This window comes from Ambystoma mexicanum, chromosome 10, assembly GCF_040938575.1.
Source record: "Ambystoma mexicanum isolate Mex_15411 chromosome 10, UKY_AmexF1_1, whole genome shotgun sequence".
Lineage (NCBI taxonomy): Eukaryota > Metazoa > Chordata > Amphibia > Caudata > Ambystomatidae > Ambystoma > Ambystoma mexicanum.
This window is the reverse complement of record NC_090932.1, coordinates 376003006-376027010: the sequence shown is the minus strand read 5'-3', so window position 1 is coordinate 376027010 and position 24005 is coordinate 376003006. Positions and strand designations below refer to the sequence as shown.

Genomic DNA, 24005 nt, shown 5'->3' with positions numbered 1-24005 from the left:
GAAAATGTGTAGAAAACTTTGCTACTTCAATTTTTTTTAAAAAAATCTTCAATGAGCATGGGCCTCTTGCCTGCCGCTTCAGGCACTCTGACAATGCGTATGTTTCGCGATGAACGCGACTCAAGATCCTCACATTTCCTTCTGAATTTAGTCAGTTCTGCCCTCAGGTCCGCTATATCGGTCATGTTGGCCCACCTTGTCTTCCACCTCCCCGATCCCGTTCTCCACTTTATTGATGCAGCCACTTTCTTTTTCAAGTTCAGATTTCAACTAACAAAAGTTGCCACGTCATCCAGTTTGACGGACATGAAGCCCCTCTGCATGGCAGCCAGCAGCTGGTCCTCGTGGGCATCCCCGGCCTCGGTGCTTGGGCCACTTCTCAGTCCCGGGTCAGTGGGCCCAGGGGTAATCACTTGAGTATTGGTGAAAGAATCGATAGGGCCAAACTTCTTCCCGGCGCCCTTTGTCATGTTACTCAACTGGCATTGAATATTATATGCTCCTCCCGGGCCCCCCAAAACCTGCAGGCTGATGCCTTTCACAAATGTTAGCTGTCACCCACTGCTAGCCCACACAGTCTTGGCTAGGCCCAGATTTCTTTAAAAATCTTCCTGCCTCTATTCTCCGTCCTCTGCAACTTATCCAGAACAGGACTGCAAGACTTGTCCTTGGCCTCAAGCCCAGGGATCGTATCTCTCCAGCTCCGAGATCTTTGTTGGATCCCACTGGCGACAAACATCACGTTCAAGACCCTCTGCATTGTCCACAGGGCTTTATGGGACCTGCAACGCACTAGCTCCATCTCTCTCTTCCTAAACGTCTCCCTTCCCGAGCTCTCCACTCATCCACCTCTAGCTCTCTGTGGATATGTTGTTTTTCCAAACTGAGTTGGGGGTAGATCTCTTTCTTTGGCTGGGGCCTCCCTCTGCAACAGCCTTCCTTCCCCTCTAACTTGAGCAGAACCACCTCCAGTTCCAGAAGCAACTCAAGACCTTCCTCTTTGCTTCCGCCATCTCTCTTCCATTCCCCTGCTCATGGCCCGTCTGAATGCATTCACTCCTCAACCATCTGATGCGTCGCATGGTTGCCACTCCAGTGTCACCCACACAGCACAGGGACACTGTCCTCACGTCCGCGCTGGTAGGTGCCTACCCTACTCACCAGCCCAGCCAACAGGTTCCTACGGAGTGTAGTCTTGCAGATCCAATGTGCTCACTCCGCTCCAATATACCAGAGCAGCGCAGGCTGCCGATAAACAGACAGGCTGCAGAAGGGAGTTGGAAGACAGAGCAGAGGGTGATATGTGGTCTCGGGGCCTCCCACTTGGGCGTCGGCACCTAGGGCCGCTCCAGCGCAGCACTCTTGCTGCAACAGGTGGTGTCCAGCAGCCAGACCTGCACGATGGGCCACCGGCGCAGTCCCCAGAAGCAGCCTGCCCCCCTCTGATGCGGCACTCCTCTGATGATTTATTCCTCCCGGTGTCAGAGGTACAGCATCGGGAAGATGGTGGTCCGGTGCAGGCTGTCTGATCAGGTAGTCCCTCTACCTCTTGGGCAGCCACAGCACCGGGCTCCGTTGGTGGCGCTACCCACATCTGTGGAGGCGGCCGTCAGAGCCAGCTCCCATGGAGCACCGCCAGTCACATCAGCAGTCTGATCCTCCACCTCCTTCTCACGGGACACAGCAATATTCGGCCCCAATGTGCCCCCGGTCGATCACCGTCTTTGTACACATGGGAAGTTCAGAAAGCAATTGTTAGGTGAGTAAAGCATAGTGTAAAAACATATAGAATGGCCTTATGCAATTAACCGTTAAGTAAAACCACTGTTATAGCACACTCAGAATGTTCTGTTTGATGAAAACCATGAATAAACAGGACCAACAATAGCAGGTAAGCACATTTCAAGACTTGTAATGCTTTTGTTTTTAAAAACCAATGGATAATGCATTAAATACTTGCTTTTTGTAGAACACCATAGCAGTATGCACTTAGGCAAGTTAAAGGCTACCTTTGCAATACTTTGTTTCAGATTAGTATTAAAAAAACACCAACACAGGGTAAGTTACTGTTGCAATATTTTCATAGAGCCTAGACTTCAGGAGTCCTTCCCTATCTTATTCTGAATGTCGTTCATGGTCAGATTAGAGGTATAAAAGGCAGGCACAAGATGTAGAAAGGGGAAAAAGATTGAAATTCCCCATATCAACTGGATTTATGAACCACTGTGATGTCAGCAAATGGCTGTGGGGGATATTTAACAATACTACCATTAATGTGAGGACACCAAGGCTGCTGTGTAAAGCTGAAATACATTTTTGTATTTTTTGTATTTATTGATTTATTAAGTGCTTTACGCCAAAGCGCTGTACAATTGAACAACAAATTACATAAACAATAACAGTAGAAGCAAATACATTATGAATCAGTCGACTAAACAATGAAAAGAGCAATTAACTGAGGGAGTTAGGTTGGGAAGCTTTCTTTATTTTTTATTTTATTCCCCTGTCGTCGTGCCTCTACTCCTCCACCCCCAAAATGACTTCAGTATGTAGGTTTAACAAAGTGCAGATGGTAGTCATAGCCATTTGCCCTACTGTGACTTTTCTTTCTGCTTCAGGCGGTCCTGTCTTGCCTTTTAGACCTGCTGCCGGTCCTGGAAAGATCTGCTCAAGTTACCAGAGGGCCCAGCCAGCGCATCAGATACTGCGATGATGTTTTTCAGCTTATCCTCACCCAAATGGAGATGGAGCCCAAAATCCTCCTTCGCAGGGTGTATGCAAAACATCTGCCTATGTTTGTGGAAAGGTATAATTGAACTGTCTGATTTAATTATTTTGTGAGATTAGTTGTCACTTCAGCTTAATAGACACATTGACAATTTAATGGACTTCCTTTTTGGAATGCCAAATGTTTGCTGTGCAGGATCCAGGATGGGGTCTATCCAATAGCCACAATAACGTTTTTCTGGATGACCAGAAATAAGGGTGTATATAAAAACTAATTGGATTTATAAGAACATATTTTAATTGTAAGATGGAATTTACTTATGTAAAAAGCTTTTTGTAATTCTGAAAATGACTAATGTAAAAGTGTGCTCTCAGTGGACTTCAAGTGGGCACTGGCAGGGGATCCAATTTGAGAACTAGCTGTGCAACTTGCTTAGTGACTCCAGTAGCAGGACTCTTCCCCTAATCAAAACCTTACACCATGGGGTCTCACAGCTCTGGGAAATATCGGAGGAAACAAGGCTGGGTAGGGGAATCCTAGAAAGCAGACAGGAGGAATGAAGACGGGACACATATTTGCTCTTATGTGGAGGAGCATGAACTAAATCTGCTTTTCATTACTCTTTTGGCAGGCTGAATATTGGTGTGGTGCGACACCTTAAGAGACTGGAGCGTGTGCTCCTAGGGTACCTCGAAGTATATGATGGACCAGAGGAAACATCTAGACTTGCAATTCTGGAAACTATGAAATGCACCATAATGCACGCCTGGCCAAGGTAGTATCCACATTCAGAAGAAATGTTATTTACAGCCTGAAATTCTTTCCTATGGTTTGAACTAAAAAGATTGTCTACTCTTATGAAAAAGCTTTTGCATTGAAGGTTATATGAAGTTCCTTCCTGTGGCGGGTCAGAAGGTGGACAGAGACTGGTTTCTTCCGTTACTGGACTTTATATTGAATAAAAGAAGACAAACTTCCAACTATCTCTAAGCTATGGGACTTCCATACCCAACATAAAGTAACTTGGGGGCTAGTAATTCGTCAGTGAATCCAAAAGGAAGATCTGTCCTTTGTCTAAAGCAAAACTATTCTTTCAAATGGAGTGTCAAAAAATAAATTATTCTGACGCAGCTGAAGCTGGAAGGATAATTATCATAAGATGAGGAATACGATAATTATCCTTCCAGCTTCAGCTGCTTCAGAATAATTCTTTTCCCGACCGGGGCTGCTGTGTGACGTCGAGTCAATGTCCCTCGAGGGCCTCCACTCAGCTGTCCATGTCATCATCAGTACAAATCGCGCACAAATCGGCCGTTGGCTTGAGTTCCATTTTTCCGAGCTAAATCTTCGAAGAATTATGGCACACTTTGGTTCGTCATTGAACTTTGTCAATTTTTTTCCGATCAACGAAAATGTCTTCCCCCATCCGCTCATCAATGCCTAAGACAGGCTTTAAGACAGGCTTAAAGAAGTGCCAAGACTGTGGATCGAAAATGCCGATCCTGACCTGCCATCGCATAGGTCAGTGGTGCCTTTGTACCGGTCACCATACCTCCGACTGTAACTCCTGTCAGGCGATGACCGAAAAGGCTCTGAGGGAGCGTAAAGGTAAGTTGGCTGTGGGGAGGTTGCCTTTTGAAGTCACCTTCGAAGAGCTCAAAAAGAAAGACTGATGAGTCGAGGGATTCTCCTCGATGGAAAAAATCTAAAAGATCTCGATCGGGAGGGTCGATCATGTCATATTTAGTCATCTTCTTTGAAGAAGACGACGACCAAGGAACAGCGTCACAGGTCACCTTTGACCTCTAGTGATTCCTTGACCGAGGTAATGAAATGACAACAAAGTCGGACTCCCCAGCAAAATGGGATGTGTTGAGTAAAGAAATGCTTAAAATCTTCAAGAATGCAGCCCGACCCTCTCAAAGGACAAGCAGAAAGCCCATGCACTGGCGATCTGCATCAAGACCACAAAGGGGAGTCGAAGACGAAATCTTCGAAACCGAGCCATAAGCTGGTACAGCATCCAGAAAAATATTGATCCGATGAGAATTTGTTGAGTGCTTTGACAAGTCAGGAATCCAGTCCATCGAGGGTTCCTTCGAAAAAGTGCCGGCGTCGGAGCAGTCGATAAGTGTCGAAGTAGACTCCGACGAAATTGGCTCTGATTTTGAAGTCGTCAACGATTACTTCGAAGTTGTTGAAGCCAACAGTAATCCAGGAAAAGGTTTTCAAACCCTTGCCAAAGGAAATATTTTTGTGAGTCTTTAACCTCTGTCTATGAAGATAATGAACCTTCAGATGATAACACACCACCATGTGTGTTACAATATGGCACCCCTAATGTGCCAGATGAATACATCTCAGAAAGAGTCTAGGTTAAAAGACTTGTATGATGACCTTCAGTCAGCCAGTAGTTTAGATACTCTCCTGAACTGGAATGTGGTAAACCAGATCCTACTGACCATGCTGACTCCTCATATAGGAAACGTTTAGCAAGGTGATGGAGTTTTTAGGTTGAGCAGGCCTACTCCTTTTGAACAGGATGACCCGATAGATATTTTGGACTAGGGTCTCCAAAAAGATCCAAGTGTGCCACTTTACACCGCACTACAAAAAAGGGTCTCTGCAAATTGGGAGACACAAGAGACTGCGGCTGCAATTAATTAAAATGTTGCTAGGAAATCTAGGCCATCCAGCAGTGACCCAGAGTACTTAACAAAACATCCAACACCATAATGTTTAGTGGTTCAAGCTGCTACATCGACTAAGCAATCAGCATACCCCTCTATCCCTCCTGATGGGGATGATAAGCGAGTAGATGCCTGGGCGAGAAAAATATGTACTGCCGGTAGTGTGGCATTAAAGTCAACTAACGCAACCTCTGCTGCTGTTCAGAGAGGTGTCCCAGTAAAAGACATCTGTTAAACGGCCAATTGGTCGTCTATTCACACGTTTGTGAAACATTACTGCCTAGATTCATCTTCCTGTCGGGAAGGAACATTTTGGAAAAAAAAGCAGTCCTTCATTCAGTCCATGACAAGTTATAACAAATTATAATTCGTACTCCCACCACCAAATTAGTACTGCTTTTGGAGTCTATCATAAGATGAGAAATACGTGCGAGGACACAATCTTTTCGAAGAAGTTACTTACCCCTGGTAACGTTCTTTCGATTGGATGTTCCTCCCACATATTCCTCATGGTCTACCCCGCCGTCGAATTTACTTGTTCTTACGCTTCACGCTTTCTTGAAGCCTATGGTCTATGGTACACCTGTTAATTCCTCTACGGGAGGGGGAAAAAACAGAACTGAAGCCAGCGGGCGCTGCATGTGCCATTTGTACTGATTGTTTATTGATAGTTTATTTGTATAGCGCCTAGGCAAGGGAGGGAGCAAGGGAAAATATGACATTCTGTTAAGGCCTTGAGACATTAAGAATGTGAAATTAACTATAGTACTAGGCCTGACGACCTTTCAGATTGCAAGAGCTTTGACAATAAGGATGGAAAGGGAGGGAGGGAGGGAGGGAGGGGAGCAAGGGGGGGGGGTAGGAGATGAGACAGCCTATCATACTAGGCCTGACGACATTTCTGGTAGTGCTAGAGATTGACAAAAGGTGAGGAGGGAGGGAGAGGAACAAACATGCAATATCATACTATGTCTGATGACAATTCTGATAGTGTAAGTGCATAGAATATAGTGTGGTGAGGAGAGAGGGAAAAGACAGGGAGAGTAAGAGAAGACTGAGAATCAGCAAGTGTGGCGAAAGCGAGGAAGAAGCAAAGCCGGCAAAATACCGTGTTATAGAGCATATACGCAAGTGGAGAGAGCACATCAACTTGCAGAGGTCAGTGCTGAACACATGTTGCAATGATGATGACATCAACAGTCGAGCGGAGGCTCTCAAGGGACATAGGGCCTCATTACACGGATGGCGGTAAGGATTTACCGGTAAAATACTGGTACCGGTAAATCCTTACCGCCTTACTACGAGGTCCCTTTGCGGGTTGGGGGATTTAACGCCTGCTTTTTGCAGGCGTTAAAAACCAACACGCAAAGGGACCCAGGGAGCTAATTACGGTACCGCAATGCGGTACCGTAATTGGCGCCTTCCCCATTCCCATTATGCCCTATGGGGCAAAAATGGGAATGGGGAAGGGCAATGGTGGAAGGGGGAATTACCGCCCCGCCAACCTTGGAATGGGGCGGTAATTTCCCTTTCCGCCAAGGCGGTGCCAGTATTTTACCGGCATGAACCATGGCGCTAATAGCGCCATGGTTCTCCGCCATCCGTGTAATGAGGCCCATAGACTTGATGAGATAGCACACAGCGCCATCTGTCGCAAAAAGATTTGCTGAAGCTGGAAGGATACTTATCATAAAATGAGAAATGTGTGGGAGGAATATCCAATCGAAAGAACGTTACCGGGGAAGCAACTTGTTTGTCCGTATCACTATCAATACCAACTTAAGCACAGAATGACTCCCTTCTCCTGTGGTCTACTTTTCAGCACAGTCACTTTAGTAAGTTAATTGTAGATGGTTCTTTGCAAATATTTTGACCAGTTATACAGTTCAGTAATTGGGCTCTTTAGCTTTTCGCTTGTACCCTTGACACCTTGCTTTCCCCTTGTGAGGTTATTCTTTGCTTGCTCTTTATTTGGTACACTTGGTACTAATTCTATAGACTGTCTGCCGTTTTCTCCTGGCTGGGCAGTCCTAAAGATTCTCAAGTAAACTCGTTTCTCGCCTTCTCTTTTATAGTTGGTGATACTAGTATACACATTGCCAAAAATATTCTCTCTTGTATTCACCTTACGAGTATGAGGGTGCCACTAATGATTCTCTCTTCTTTCTGCTTTTTTAATATTACTGGGGCGAGTATGAGAGTCCCAGTAATGAGTCTCACTTCTTTCTCCTCTTCAGTAGTACCAGTATTAATATTTTTTATTTGTTGTTGTGGTACATGCCTATGAGCCTCAGAGCTGTGAGGTTGGCATCATGTAAGGAGACGCAGACAACAGATTCAATGTGTAACAAAGGGATTTTTTAAAAGACAATGTCAGGATGGTGTAAGGCCCTATGCTAAGGTGGGAGAAACTAAGGATAGTCTGTGTCAGTAACTTCAACTGAAAAGTCTGTCTGTGTCCAAAGCCTATGATTGCCCTCGCAACTAAGACAGAACAACGTGGAGGGATGTCAACCATAAACTAAACAATGTTCCAAAAGCAAAGTTCTGAGCTATTGCCAGTTTCCTTTCCCCAAATGTCAAAGTTCCTCACAATGTTCAAATTACCTTCTCTTGGACTTAAAGTACTAAAGTTCCACACCATTTTATAAATGGCCTTTCCTCAATTTCAATATAATTCCAGGGTAGTGAGTCTCGGGGTTCCCTTCCCCATGTTCAAAATGAAAGAAATTTCACAAAAGAAGTATCTTTAAGCTGGGTCTTTAAACTGACTTTCAGCCATTCTTCATAGCTCAAGGTTCCCCCTCCCCAAGTCTCATAGTCGTCAATAGTAGTTATCCCCTCAACACAATAGCAGGGCTCCTTGTTAGCATATAGGGGTTCTCTGGTCTTGGTGTAGGTGTCACACTGCACATTCCACCCATTGGAGGTCTCACAGCCAGGAACCTTGAATTATTTTCCAGCCATGCATTATTCAACAGACAGGAGTTATTTGTGTAGTTCAGTATTCAATAATAAACAAGCAGTGTCTATTATGCAGCTTCTTGTTGTTTCATTGAGTTCAATATTCAATAAACTAATAAACTGATGGTTTCTTAAAGGCAGCATTTTGCTGTTTTAGTAAGGTTCAATATTCAATGTTACAAATTTACATTCGAAGTTCAATATGAGCAGTTTGCTTATTTTCGTTCTGTTCTGTATTGGGGATCTTGCTCAGACTCCACCTTTCGCGTGGCTTCAGAGATTAAGAGCGTGCATTTGTTCACAAGCGGTTAGTCATTTACATTGTATTCACTCACGCCTTTCACATACCAGGTATCCTATTAGTTGAAACTCACTGGTTGTGTTCTTGGCTTCTTGCTGGAAACAAGTGAAGTGTTTTTTTCCCTGCTGGGTCATAGCCTCTCAATTGCCCCCTCGGACACTCCTGTGCTCTCTTCTCAGCCCAGGGGAACATGCGTTTCTCCGAACCACTTCTCAAGGAGCTAGCATGCCTTCCGGCTCCCTTCTCGGGACTTCTCCAGCTCCCCGGAGACACAGCTCCCTTTGCCGCGTTTCTTCTCACAGCCTCACTTTGCAAAGTCTGCGTCTCAGGGTCTCATTCTCCACCGACTGGTCCTGGCTAATTCTGGCATCTCAGCTGCTCTCCAATCTTACTCGCCTTCCTTTCAGTGACTACTCCTTTTATACTATCCTGAGACTTTCATAGTTTGCAAGTGGGCATACTTGATGTCAATTGCCAGACTTTGCCTGAACCTATTAGTAGGACATAGCTGTACAGTATACTGGTGTGCCTCTTTCATCATCTTCTTCGTTCCAGTACCAAAATGGTGAGTGTAAGCGGTGTTCATTACTCCCAGTGGCTTCTTGCTCGTTGCAGTACAAGAGCGGAGAAAGTGTGGAGTGTTCATTCCCGTGTTAGGCAGAATCATGTGCAGTTCCCTTGGGGAACACTGCAAAAAGATTAAGATTACAGGAGTAAGCAGTAAACCCAATTGGTAGCAGTCTGCACCACCCAGATTTACCTGGTAGCTGTGGCTGAGCAGTCAGACTTCTCTCAAGAAGAGTAGGCCAGTATATAGAGTATACACAATAGAGCTAAAAACACTTTAGGAAATACACTAGCACTCTAAATGAAAAGCATTTTAAAACAGTAAGGTAAAGTATAAACACCTCCCTTGATAACTATTAGACAAGTCAGGGTTAAAACAGATGTGAGCACGTAACCTAGATAGCACGCCAATAGTTACATTAAAGGGGGAGAAAAAGGCAGGGCATAAAAATAAAACAGTTCCCAACACTTTTCGAAGTTCAAAGCAAGGGAGTCAAGGCAGTATACACTGCAGAGCCAAAGTTCATAGGCCAGGCCCACTTTAAATGGAGCAAAGCGAAATGTGCCCAAGATCACACAGTTTAAAATGCACTAAAGGTCTTTGAAGAATGTTCAAAAGAGGTTGGGGTGATTCAAGAAGTAAAGTTAGGAGGTCTGGGGCCAACCCAGTTGGAAAGCCAAGGATGGTAAGGGTCACCTTTAGCAATCCCTGGAAAGGGAGGCCAGGCAGAACACAGTACCTTAAGAGAGAGGAAGCTCCAGCAGTTGTTCCTGGCAGTGGTTACAGTTTGTTGTTTCGACCAGGGGAAGAGGGGATCTCGTCGAGGAGGAAACTTGAGTCGATGCACTGCACAGAGATGAAACCAGCCGCGGAGTTCGCCGGTTAAAAGGGGCGTTCCTTTTATTCGCGGTCAAAGGGGTGAAGCTTGGCTATCCGGCCGCCGGGGTGCTTGGCATGGGCGATTCGACCAAGGGACGTCTTTGGAAGGCGAAAGGGGCGAACTGGTTGATCCCACCAGCTCAAAGGAAGAAGACTCGTCCAGCAGAAGATCTTATCTTGTCGTTGGGAAAGTGGTGAGTTCGTTGCAGCAGGGCTCCACCGGTGGTATCGTCGTTGCAGATGGCTCGGCTTCTTCCCTCTTCGGATTCTTAGGTCCTGTGGCGACTTCTGAAGTTCCAATCCCATAAGCCCTGCTTTTATGCAGAAAAACCCCCATTCAACAGCCTAGCTGTCACTCTGGTGAGCCGGGCGTCTCACCACTGGGCCAATCAGAATAGAGTGCGACTTGGGTTGCTAAGGCAACGCAGTCCAGGTTGCCAATTCCCCTCCCACACATCCTGTGGAACCCAGACAGAGTGGCACCATTTGGAGGGCTTCTGTGGAGAAGCCCGCCAAAAAGTGGAACAAAGGGCCCGACCTTGGTTGGAGTTACAGAGACAGACACGAATGCCATTTTAGAAAAGAGTTCTGGTGAAAAGACCCAACCGTTGATTTAATATTAAATAAATAAACCGGCGGTATCTTTAACATTGCACCAAAAAGTGGTGCGTTTAAAATCAATGGGAAAATCCCATAGGAAATATTCCGGTGGAATATTTTGCGTGGTAACTACTGCCACCAGCCAGAAACTCGACGAGGGGGGACTGGACAGTACCCCCTTGGAAACAGACCCAGGGGCAATCAAATTAACCCCTTCCAGTGCTTCCACAATATGATGGTTTGTACTGGTTCTGTTCATAATTGTGGACTAGTAAAGTCAATGGTGACTTTACATGCCCTGGGAGACAGTAGTCCGTCCCAGAGTATGGAGTCTATGTTTGGGGGTCACTATGACACCCCTTTGTTACTGCACTGAGGGTGCTGTGTAACACATACACAAATAACAGATGATGCCTTATGGAGTAAAAAGACTCCATCGCCCATAAGCACACAAAGTCCGAGACCTACCTCAAATCATGCCTAAGAGTGGGAGGAAAAGAGTCTCGCTCTTAGCGGGAGAAAAAAAACCCCACAAATCCAGCAAAGCTGCTGGGGGACTCGCTAGGTTTGGGAAATTAGCCTTATAAGAGAATTCTCCCTAACATCCTCCGTTGTTTCTTCCTTGTCTCAGTACTGTCATGTACTCCAAGAGGGGAATAAAGAGGAATATGCTCTACAGTGACCCCTAAAGGTCGGGGAGGGTTTGCTGGTTATAATAAGGACAAGGGGAATACTGTGTGTTGTCCCACAGTACCTCGTCTCCATTCCTTCTCCTCTTACTAACAAGTCTGTGGGGATATCTCCTGTCCCTCTCAGGACCAAGGGAACATTGAGAACAATATCCCATAACCACCACTGGTATAAGGGTTCCTTCCTAACAGGAAAGGGTGGAATACTGTGTCTTACCTAGGGGCATCCCACTTCCAATCCCCAAGGACCCTGCATCCAGGTGGTCATCCCAGATTTGTCTGTTGCATTTCTTCTGGCTAGATCAGTCTGTTTTGCCAGATTATTGATGCTTCAGCTTCTTTATCTAATTTGTCTTGGACCTTGCTCACGAAAAGTGAGCCATAGCTATTAATGTGGCTTGTTCTGTCTGTGAGTCGTTAAGGTCCTCCTAAAGCTTAGAGAAGGGAGCCATTGAGATTGAGAGGGGAGCCATAAGGGTGTAGTGCAAGTGGGACATTGCATCCTTGAAATCCCCAACTCCCGATATTGTTGTTCCACTAGATAAACAAATTCTCCTCGGGAAGTCCTTAATGAGGTCCCAGATGAACTACTGACTGAGGATTCTGACCTTCTTTCAAACGTGTCAGGGTCACTTGGATATTGGCCCTCCAGGGGGTTTTGCTCCCCCACACATCTCGTCTCTCACATCATCGGGCTCCATTTCCTGATCCACAGTCAGTTTTTGCATTGGAAAAACCTTCTCCTGTTGGCCATTGTCTAAGTGTCCAGTTACTCCTTGAGACTCGTTAGACTCAAAAACTTCTGCGAGGCTATTTTAGTTGTTAAATCCAGGATATCCTTGGATAAACGGGTTGCCAGGTCTGAGTTTTTCATCACACATGCTTTGCTTATATTCACTGCATTATTTCCCCTATTGAAAGCTTGTGGGTCACAGTCACTTGGAGTAAAATTCACTATCGACCATTCAGAAAAAGGTGATATTTGACCTTCCAGGTTCCTGCAGTAATTCTCCCTCCAGCTAGTTTCCTGCCGGCCCACCACTTCCTGCATGTCCTTGCCTGAAGTCCTCTCTTCATACCCTGTATGTCCCTCAAACCTTTCCCTTTTAAACACTTTTCTGGGGGTAAAAGGCAGGATGTATACTTCTCCTTCAGTAGCGCACGCCGTAGGCAGTTTGGTCAGCGTCTATCATTGGGCACTGGTTCGCTATAAGGTCCGCCTGCCAGACCGATGCAGTGAGGGTAGAGCTGTTTAACCCGATGGGGAGCTTCTTATTAGACAGGGATTTGCCCACATCCCTTACTCCGGATTTCCCTCCCATTCCACCTTCTCAGTGGTCTAACTGCTGCGGTAGTTCACTGCAAGCTTTGCCGCTTGCCCGGACTTGATGGACGGTGCCCCCTTCACTTTTGTTTACAGCCTCAATTGCGACATCCATACAGAGACTCCAGTGCCACTAACAGTCTTACCTGCTGCCTCGTTGTTGCTCTCGCAGCTGACCTGTTCCTCCCCGGGTCAGGTCGCTGACGCATAGCTTGAGTCCTCAACTCCTCACCCGGAAACACAGCAACACTCAGCAGTAAACACTGTGTTCGCTCTGCGAAGCGGATGGGTTTTTATCAGTCAGTGAAAACAATAGACAGACTGGCAGGTTGCCAACTCCACGGCAACACTCAGCAGTGCACTCTGGCATTATGTAAATGTATCTGTACTTTATCTACAGAAGGTATACGCATGTTCTTCATGTATGCTTGTGTGTATCTGTATCTTAATGCAGGAATGCAAATTTGCTTCATGACTAACGCTGCTATGTCATGTTGTCACTAGTGACGTCATCACTGTTCGACTTTGCTGTCAGTCAACCTTGCACATTGATGGGACACCTGTCTCTTCAAAGCCGTTAATCTGATACAGTTCATATCCTTTTTTAATGAGCCTGGCCGACCACCCATTAGGTGGGACAGGTGGAAGGATATTTTTGAGAATTACCTGGTGGCCATGGGTGGAGAGGGGGGGTAGATTTAGCTCAGCACAAAAAAAGGCACTATTGCTCCATAATCTCGGTGTTGAAGGACGGAGTTTGTTTGATGGCCTAGCGAGGAGCCACGGAGCAGAAGCTGGTGATGTTGATGAGTTCGCCCTTGCTCTCAAGCGATTGGAAGAACATTTTGAACCAAAAAAGAATGTGAGCTTTGAGAGACACAAGTTCTTTCAACGCACGCAAGAACCATCTGAATCAGTCGAATCCTACATTGCCTCGCTAAGAACATTAAGCCACACATATGAATTTGATCATGTAACTGACTCACTGATTAGAGACCAACTTGTTAGGTGCACAAACAATGTGAGGATTCAGGAAAAACTATTGACCAAAGACATGAAGTTGGAGGACGCAATAAAATTGGCTAGGAGTATAGAACAGACGTCTCAGTAAGTCAAGGAACTGAAAATTGATAAGCAGAGATCTCAGGCTGTATGTGCAATTGACCAGAGGAGGAAATCCAATTTCAACACGAACAGAAGAGGGATGTGGAACACAAAATGCACCAGGTGTGGCAGTCCCAGACATGGACCGAATTATCCCTCTTGCCCAGCCAAATTTGCTGAATGTTTTAAATGCAAAGGCAAGGGACACTTTGCAAATGTTTGCAAGAGCTCATCCATTAATATTGTAGAACCTTGGAGCAACAGTGAAGAAAACATTCGGAAGAGCTACAACATACAAGAAGTGACGACCACGCAGGAGCCCGTTCCTAGACATGTATTTGAAATATCAGCCATCTTCGGAGAGGCAAAGGGATCTGTAGATGAATTTAATATTGATGGCTGCAAGATCACGATGAAGGTCGACACATGTTCTCCGTGGACTATCATCTCACGGGACACTTTAATAAATACCTTGAGGAAAAGTGAAAATGTGATTCGCCCGACTGATATTCAACCATGTGGATATGGCGAGTCCTCTATAGAGATTTTGGGACAATTTTCTGCGAAAGTAGTGTACAAGGAGAGACTATGTAAGGCAAACATTTTAGTGGCAAAGAAAGGTGCTTCATTGTTGGGATGGGAGGAGCAAAGAAACCTAGGAGTTAGAGTACAAGCGAGTGCGCTTGAACCAGTTACCATCCTGAAGTTTAGGACGTGTGGTCCAGGGAGTTTCCCAAAGTATTTTCTGAGAACCTAGGAAGACTTAAACATTTTGAACACCATATACAACTTAAGAAGGATGCACAGCCCATTGTTCATAAAGTAAGACATGTGCCGTTGAATATGAAGGGACAACTACGTAACGAACTGAATGATCTCATGAACAAAGGTGTAATCGAGCCTGTGACAGCTACAAAGTGGTTGTCACCCATAGTTCTTGTGGCCAAAAGCATTGGGAAATTAAGGTTATGTGTTGACCTACATAGTTTAAATCAGAATATAGTAGTTGAGAGACATCCCCTTCCCAACATTTCAGAAACTCTTTCCACTCTTGGTGAACCCAAGTTGTTTTCAGTTATTGACCTTTCAGCGGCTTATCACCAAGTTCCCCTTTCTAAAGAGTCTCAGTATTTAACCGCCTTTATCACGAGGGCATGTTTAAATACAATCGTATGCCGTTTGGATTGGCTTCGGCTGCGTCTGTATTTCAGAAGGTGATGGAGGAGGTTTTGAGAGGTTTGAACAAAGTTACTGTGTTCCAGGACGATATTTTAGTATTTGCGGATGATGAGTGAGCAGGATGAAATATTTAGAGCTGTCTTGAACAGACTTGGAGGAGCAGGTTTAACCATTCAAAGGAACAAGTGTAGGATAGCTGTCAAGGAAGTGGAGTATCTGGGCCACAAGATTTCCAAAGATGGCATTGCTCCCAAACAATCACTCATTGAGCGTATCAGTAATGCTCCCCAGCCCCAAGACAAGGACCAATTACGTTCTTTCATGGGTCTGGCGGAGTATTACCACACATTTGTCAGGGATTTTGCTACAATATTGTCTTCTTTGGGAGATCTGCTTAAGAAAGGGGTGAAATATGACTGGTCGAATGAATGTCAAGAAGCCTTCCAGCAAATTAAGAAGGGTATTACATTATACATGGAAATAACTCTGTGCCAATTTATTTTTGTTGATTTTGTTGTATTTTATTAAGTCAAAATTAATTCAAAAACGCCCTGTATGATGACACGTGTTTCGGCTCAATAGAGCCTTTCTCAAATCTGGGCTACTTGAATGCACTCCAGAGATTCAAAATATATCCACTGATTGTGGTGCTCTGGTTTTAGTTTTATTGGGCTCATGCACTTACTTTTGGTGAAAATGTTCAAAGGCTAAATACGAGCGTATTAAGAGATGTTATTTTGTATATGTTTTAAATATTATAATTTAATCATTATGTATCCCGCATTATTGTACATCCTAATTTTTAAGTGAATATTATGTAACGCGATGTAAATTTACTATCCCGGCTGCAATCCCACAATACATTTTTTGGACTGATGCTCGATAAGTCAATCTAGATCTATTATTCGAATTGAGTGGCAAGAGGGGGGGTTTGAGGTTCAGCGCAAGGATCTAATATATTTGGTTGGAGTGAGTAAAGCTGCAGGTGGATGCAGGAGGCGCGATTTGCCAAATCTAACGCCAAGTAAGGAACCAAGTAAACAATTGTTTTGCAAACACACTGCGCATAAACACTAATTGAGTCCAAAGTGGTATAGTGGATTTAATTGTCACTGAGGTAGCCTGACACGTGTTTCGGGCACTTGCCCTTCAACTGAGGCTGTGAGTTAGGTGTGTTCAGTGTGAACCTGATTAGGGTAAATGAGAGAATAATTTAACATGCGCTCCACTGTCACTTGCAATTGCACTCAGCCGGCTCCATTTCGTTCCATTCAGCGGAGACGCTGATACGCGGAAACGCTTTTACATAAACCCTTGAGTGCAATTGCAAGTGACAGTGGAGCGCATGTTAAATTATTCTCTCATTTACCCTAATTAGGTTCACACTGAACACACCTAACTCACAGCCTCAGTTGAAGGGCAAGTGCCCGAAACACGTGTCAGGCTACCTCAGTGACAATTAAATCCACTATACCACTTTGGACTCAATTAGTGTTTATGCGCAGTGTGTTTGCAAAACAATTGTTTACTTAGATCTATTATTCTAAGTTTACCTCGCATTTCACAATGAACTATATATATTTCAACTCGTATACTCGTGACATCACAGTTCTATCAACAGATTAATTGGCATAAGTGCAATCATTGCTTTAGAGTTCATATTATATGGGATACCAATTCACAAAGGTACTCATTTCCTATTCATACATACATTGTCCAAATAGGTACATTACTTAAAGCTGTTGGCTTAATAGTCACATATGGCTCTAAATTCATATCCCACACTCAAAGAAACAACGCCATTTCAGTGTCTTTGTTTAGGCCTGTTGCTGTAGTGTCAAAGTGACAAATGAGTCTTGCTTCAGCTTGCCGTAAAGCTCTTATCCTATCCCCGCCCCTTTTGGACAGGGTGACATGTTGCAGTCCAACAAATTTTATCAGTTTTTTATCATCCATTTGGTGCGAATTGGGCTGAATTGGTATCCCATATAATATGAACTCTAAAGCAATGATTGCACTCATGCCAATGTCACAGGTGTACGAGTTGAAATTTATATAGTTCATTGTGAAATGCGAGGTAAACTTAGAACAATAGATCCAGATTGACTTATCGAGCATCAGTCCAAAAAATGTATTGTGGGATTGCAGCCGGGATAGCATCGCGTTACATAATATTCACTTAAAAATTAGGATGTACAATAATGCGGGATACATAATGATTAAATTATAATATTTAAAACATATACAAAATAACATCTCTTAATACGCTCGTATTTAGCCTAAGAACATATTCACCAAAAGTAAGTGCATGAGCCCAATATAACTAAAACCAGAGCAACACAATCAGCGGATATATTTTGAATCTCTGGAGTGCATTCAAGTAGCCCAGATTTGAGAAAGGCTCTATTGAGCTGAAACACGTGTCATCATACAGGGCATTTTGAATTAATTTTGACTTAATAAAATGCAACAAAATCAACAAAAATAAATTGGCGCAGAGTCACTGAGTTATTTCCATGTATAATGTAATCTCAACGGCATAGGCTTTGTACCGTCAACTCTGAGGAATTGCGACATTGCAAGGAAACTATAGTCTTAGAATTTCGCATTTGAGACCTGTAGCATATAAAAGGAACAATAAGGAGTCGGCCACTAGACCGGCTGTAAACAATATAAGCCAAAAAATGTCCTTTATAAGAAGGGTATTATCCAGGCTGTTTCAGGCAGAAAAACACCTTGTTATCAGTAGATGCAAGTACTCTGGTTCTGGTTGCTGCTTTAGCCCAATATGATTCTGGTAAGGTTGAACACATAACAGCAAGACCACTGACGGGGGGGGGGGGGTGTGGAAACAATTATTCCGTCATTGAGAGGGAAGCGTTGGCAGTATCATGGGCTATTTCATATTTTAAGTTTTTCCTTTGGGGCCAAGTTTTTCTTGTGAGGACAGACCATAAGCCTTTGGTTCAGTTGATGGGCAGTGTTGAGTGGGCCAAGGGATCTCCCAGAATATCAAGGTGAATGGTGGAGCTACTGGGATCCAATTTCAAGGTGGTATACATACCTGGTAAAGAAAATGTTGTGGCAGATTGCCTATCCAGGTTACCAACAGGTGGAAATGAAGTAAGTAAGATTCCTGAGAGTCAAGAGTTTAATATATCAGAAATTGAATATAATGCCATAGACAAGAGTAAATGGGAAAGTGCTGATCAAGAGGACGCTGTGTTGAAACAAGTAAAAAATGGACTAAAGAAGGCTGGCCTCACAAGCATAAGATTGAAAGAGGGTTTGATAGATACTATGGAGTGAAAGATTAATTAAATTTGTCGGAATATGGTCTTAAACTCCGGAAGGGTAGCAAAGTAATACCTCCAAGCGGTGTCGGATCTCATTTGGTGAATGTAGCTCACCAGGGACACTTGGGCATGGGTGACACAAAGAGATGCCTACGACGATCATTCTGGTGGCCTGGTGTTGATGGTGATGAGAGGTGTGTAAGGAATTGCAGAGAGTGTGAGAGAAGAGATAAAAGTAAAACGATCAGAGAAGTACCAATAATTCCTGTTAGTGTACCCAACGAACCTTGGCAAAAAGTTGCTGTTGATTTGGTAGGTCAGTTGCAGAATTTAGGAGATGACTACAGGTACTTAGTGGTACTAGTAGACTACCACTCTAAATGGATCGAGTGGAAAGCACTTTGTGAGGCCACTACCACAGAAATTATTTTATTTTTTTGAGGAAGTGTTCCACAGGGAGGGCTTTCCCGCGGAGGTGGTCACCGATAACTGGGTTCAGTTCTGTTCTGATAGGATGAAGGCTTTTCTGAAGAAATTGTGTATTAAACATTCTAGGACAGCCTTATATCACCCCAGGGCCAATAGCCTGGTGGAAAGGGCCAATAGGTTTGTGAAAGGTGGGTTGCAACTAGCCATGGCTTCGGGATTGAACTGGTCAAAGGTTCTAAGAGAAATGATATGGAACTATTGTACCACACCGCACTCTGTTACAAAAATATCCCTGTTTAAGTCGCTTAAAGGTAGACAACCAGGCACGAAACTTTGTCCAGGCTGGCTGGACATGGCAAAGAGTGTCAACATAGATTGTGAGAAGATCATGGCACTCATTAGGGAGGCACAAGATGAATACAAAAAGAAATTTGATGAAGGAAAAAAAAACAAACTGGAAAAAGGATGATTTTAGTTTTTTTTTTAAAATTAGTTTATTTATCATTCGACACACAGGAGAGATTTTACAAGAACATTACATATAGTATCTCAGGTCATGTAACCCAGAGTCCCCGTCACCCACCCCGCACATTCCCCGGCAAGCATAGTTCTCGGCTTTAGTCAGACTGTCTCGGCGGCACTGGTGGGTCCTCCATAGCGTGAAGGGCCCTTGCGACAAGGGGCGGTTTGTGGGTCAGGGCCGGATAATTCCGGTCATAGTCTAGCACTGGTTCCCAGATATCCCGAAAACGATGAAGCCGTCCCACCCTGGCTGCCGTGACTTTCTCAGCTATTAAAATATCCCAAAGTTTGACCCAGCAAAGGGCCATCAAGGGTCCGTCCGCGGACTTCCAGGTGCGGACCACCGTGATCTTGGCCGCCAATGGGAACTGGGATATCGGGCCTCTTCTCCCCGACCGCGGGTATGAGCCTGACAATGGAATCCCTAAAAGGACCTATTTGGGCGTGAGCGGAATGATCACCTGGGTGACGTCTTCAATGGTGGCTAGACAGAGAGACCAAAACTCCTGCACCCGGGGGCAGGTCCACCACATGTGGAAGTAGGATCCTGGGAGGCCGCAAAGTCGCCAACAGAGCGGGTTTAGTGCTGGTTGGAAGTGATGAAGGCGTATAGGGGGGTAATACCAGCGCAGGAGTAGTTTATGGGCACGCTCTCTGTTGGTTATACAGCGGGAAGACGTCTGCGTTCTTGTCCAAATGTCTACCCATGTATGGTCCTCGATGGCGTGTCCGAGGTCCGTTTCCCATTGGGACATGTAGGAAGGCCTGGACCGGAGGGGGTCCTCCTACAGCAGCCTATACAAGGTCGATATTTTCCCCCGGGCCGGTAGGTCGCTCACCGTCGGTTCCAGTGAGGTAAGGGGTCTTGTGGCCGCCGCTCGTGTCTGTGGGTGAGAGCACCAGTGTCTGAGCTGAGCGTAGGAGTACCTATCCGTTTCCGCTAACTGAAAAGTCATCTTGCATCGTTCAAAGGTTAGGGGGGTGTCCCCTTCAAAAAGTTGTCCTAAAGTGGCGAGGCCCCCTGCGACCCAGTTTCTGAAGTTTTGGGGACGGGCCCCGGGGGAGAAAGCTGGGTTGAGGAAGATTGGGGAGAGCGCACACAAGTCTCCTGGGACGCCCCGGTGTCTTCGAGCCCACTCCCAGGCCTTAATTGTATGTTTTGTAGCTGTGAGAGTGCCCGGCCAGCTGCGGCGTAAAGCTGTGGGTAAGAACGGGAGGAAGCGAAGGGGAAGAGAGGCAGGATTGTTCGATCTCCACCCATTTCGGTCGACCCGTAGCAAGTCCCCATGCCTGGAGGTGGGCCAACTGTGCCGCCATATGGTATTTGTGGAGGTCGGGGACCCCAGGCCTCCCAATCTCGTGCTTGCCATCATTGTTCTCCCCGGGATGCGCGGTTTCTTCCCCTTCCAGATAAAGTCCACCATCTTTCTTTGGAGCCGCTGCAAGGGGGGAAGCGGAATGGTGATCGGGAGGGCGGCACAGGCATAGAGGAAGCGCGGGTGTAAGTTCATTTTGCACGCCGTGATCCGGCCTAGGAGGGAGATGTCTTGGGGTTGCCAGCGGGTCAGATCCTTTTCTAGTTCCTCGAAGAGTGGTGGGAAGTTAGCTCGGTAAACTTCCGTTGGGCGTGCGGGGATATGAACCCCCAAGTAGGGGATCGATTTGATGCTCCATTGAAACGGACCCCTCTTCACCAGAGCCTCCCTCCCGTTCAGCTGGCGTCATGCCCACTCCCAGCGCCGCCAACTTTTGATAGTTAATCGCGAATCCCGAGACTATCCCAAAGTTGTGGATTTCAGTAAAGGACTCGCTCATGGATCTCTCAATGTTTGTGATGGTAAGCAAAACATCATCCGCATAGAGGGCCACTTTATGTTGCGCAGAGCCGGTGCATAGGCCACTGATTCGGGGGTTCTTCCGGACTCGTTGAGCCAGCGGCTCCATGGCCAAAGCGAAAAGCAGAGTGGATAGAGGACATCCCTGCCTCGTTCCACACGTGAGGGAGATTGGCTCCGACTGCGGGCGTTGACTCTCAGCCTCGTCCTGGGGGACTGGTAGCTCGCCAGGATCATCTTCTGAAAGGTCGGACCGAAGCCAAAGGCCCCCAGAGTGAGGCGCAGATAAGACCAGTCCACCTTGTCGAACGCTTTAGTTGCGTCCAATGCCAATAGGGCTAGCTGTTGGGAATCCCGAGTGGCGATTTCAATGAGATCCAGGGCCCTGCGGATGTTGTCTTTCGTCGACCTGTGGTTTATAAAGCCTGTTTGATCCGGGTCTATGATATTAGAGAGGATAGGTGCCAGACGGTTGGCCAAGACTTTAGAGTATATGTTGGCGTCCAAATTTAGCAACGCAACGGGTCTATATGAGCCGATATCGTGAGGGTCTTTCCCGGGCTTGGGGATAAGGACTGTAATAGATTCTTGCATCGTTGGGGTGACGGTGCCAGTGGCCACGAATGAGTTGAAGAGGCGGGCCAGAGGGCTGCTAGTCGGGGCCGGAAGATTTTGTAGAATCGAGTGGAAAATCCGTCCGGGCCCGGGGCTCTGGGTTTTAAGCTCTTAATGGCCGCCTCCACCTCCTCGATTGTAATCAGGGCTTCCAGGTCTTCCCCGGCCGTCTGGGTCAGGTGTGGTATAGGGATGTAACGGTATAACGGTATACCGTTAAAGACACCGTGAACCACTCAATTGAAAAATAATCTGATTTGGAAAGGCTGCAGTAAGCAAGTGCTGCGCAGTCTTGGTCTTGTAATGTTGGATGTGCCATCTGCGAAGTAGTTTCAGTTGGTGCAGTTTTTAATTACATTCCATAAACCACACGTGCCTGACACAAAATCAATATGTTAGCAATAGGAAGAATAAATACAGTGCCAAGAAGGAAAAGGGTTTACTTTCGGTTGGCGGCTTTGGGTTTATATATTTATAATGGATAATGTTTGCTAAACCTATGACAATGGGGGGGATTTCCCTGGTTCTATCATTGAATTTACATATAATAAGTCACACTGCGAAAGGCTGTAACGCAAAGGGAGCGCGTGCTTGCGTGCGTGCGTGCGCGCGTGTGTGTGTGTGTATGCGCACAAGCTTATACTACCATCAGCCTCCATTGATCTGTGGCATGCAGGTTATAAAGATGGCAACATGTTCATCTTCACCAGCAGCCAGTGGGGGACCTAAAAAGCCTAAATTACCACTTAAGAAAAGCTATTAAGTTTGCTTTGCCAGTCGCAGCAGGACCCCCCCCCCCCCCCCCACCCGTAGTCCTTTCCACACATGTGTTTGTGTTGTTTGGTGGAAGCAAGGGGTGGCATTTCAGTGGAAAGTATGTTGAAAAGCCCAATTCTGGCCCTGGGTGCCTGGTTTTGTTTCTGATGATAAATCTGACAATTTATGACCTTTTAGAAAATATTTGTTAAGATTAGTTAACTCCACCTGCTATACCGAGATAACCATGATATACCGTCATTTGGCAAGAAGGTTATCATACCGTCATAAAACTAATACCGTGACACCCCTAGTGTGGTAGGGTCGCCTCTTGGATGTATGAGTGCTGCTTAATTGGATCTCTCGGGGCTGCCGTCATTATTTCCAGGTGGTGGGCTGTTGCCAAGCGTATTTTCTCATGGTCAGTATAGTGGATCACCCCCTGCGGATCACGGAGGTCTAAGATAGTATTTCTGCTCTTCGCCTTTGCCAGTTTGCTAACCAGGAGCTTGTTGGCCTTGTTGTTGTGAGCGTAGTACCATTGCTTAGACTTGGTTAGCAGATTCGCCGTAGCCTCAGCATAGTGGGCTTCCAGCCGTTTCCTGGCCATTTGCAGGATCCTGTAGATTTTGGGGGCCTAGCCCTTCCTTTAATGTGTAGCCTCAGCCTCTCGGACTGCTACTTCCAAAGCGTCGCACGACTCCCTCTTCCTTTTGTGGTATGCAGCTCCCTGGGCAATCAGCTCGCCTCTGAGGACCGCCTTCATGGCGTCCCAGGTGTTAGCCGGGGAAGTGTCCCCGTCCCGGTTTTCAGCGAAAAAGTTCCTAATGGAGTTGGCGATGAGTCCCTCACTGCCATGTCTCCCAGGATAGGGTCATAGAGGCACCACCACCGGCGGCGCAGAGGGGGGTGGGGGTCTGGGTCATGAGACCGCGGGGTCAGAGTAACTGGAGCATGGTCCGAAAGGATCCGGGGGCCAATTATCACATCATCAGTGAAGGACAGGATCTGTGGGGAGGTCAGGATTAGGTCCATTCTGGAGAAGGTACGATGCACATATGAATAGAAGGTAAAGTCCCGTTCGTCTGGGGACGGAACCCTCCAAGAGTCCACAATGTTTAGTGTGCGAAACATTTGGAGCAAGCCAGCGGCCAACTTCAAATCTCTAGAAGACTGGGGGTGAGATCTGTCCTTGAGAGGGTCCGGAGCCCCGTTAAAGTTTCCTCCCATGACGACATGCCCCTCGATGAATGGGAGGAGAGAGACCTCCAGATCCTGGTAGAAGCTCTCCTGGTATTCGTTCGGGGCGTACACCGAGACAAGGGTGTAGAGCTGGCCATGGATGGAGCATTTGACTGCAATAAAGCGACCCTCCTGGCACTCTAGTGAGTCAAGAATCTGAGGCTTCAGGTCTTTTGCGAATAAAATATCGGTGCCCCCCCTTCTTAGTGCCGTTAGAGGCGAGGAATTGTAGTGGGAAGAGTTTGCTTCGCAGGCGTGAAAAGTCCGCCGGGATCAGGTGCGTC

General features: G+C 46.0%; 1 protein-coding gene across 1 annotated transcript in view; it reads left to right on the top strand.

Moving 5' to 3' along the window:
• Positions 1-24005, top strand: part of TTI2 (TELO2 interacting protein 2) — a 193755-nt gene that overhangs the window by 63104 nt on the left and 106646 nt on the right. The window contains exons 4-5 of the mRNA XM_069617966.1: positions 2619-2806; positions 3360-3503. Of these exons, the coding sequence (XP_069474067.1) occupies positions 2619-2806; positions 3360-3503 (332 nt within the window). The remainder of the gene's footprint in view (positions 1-2618; positions 2807-3359; positions 3504-24005) is intronic.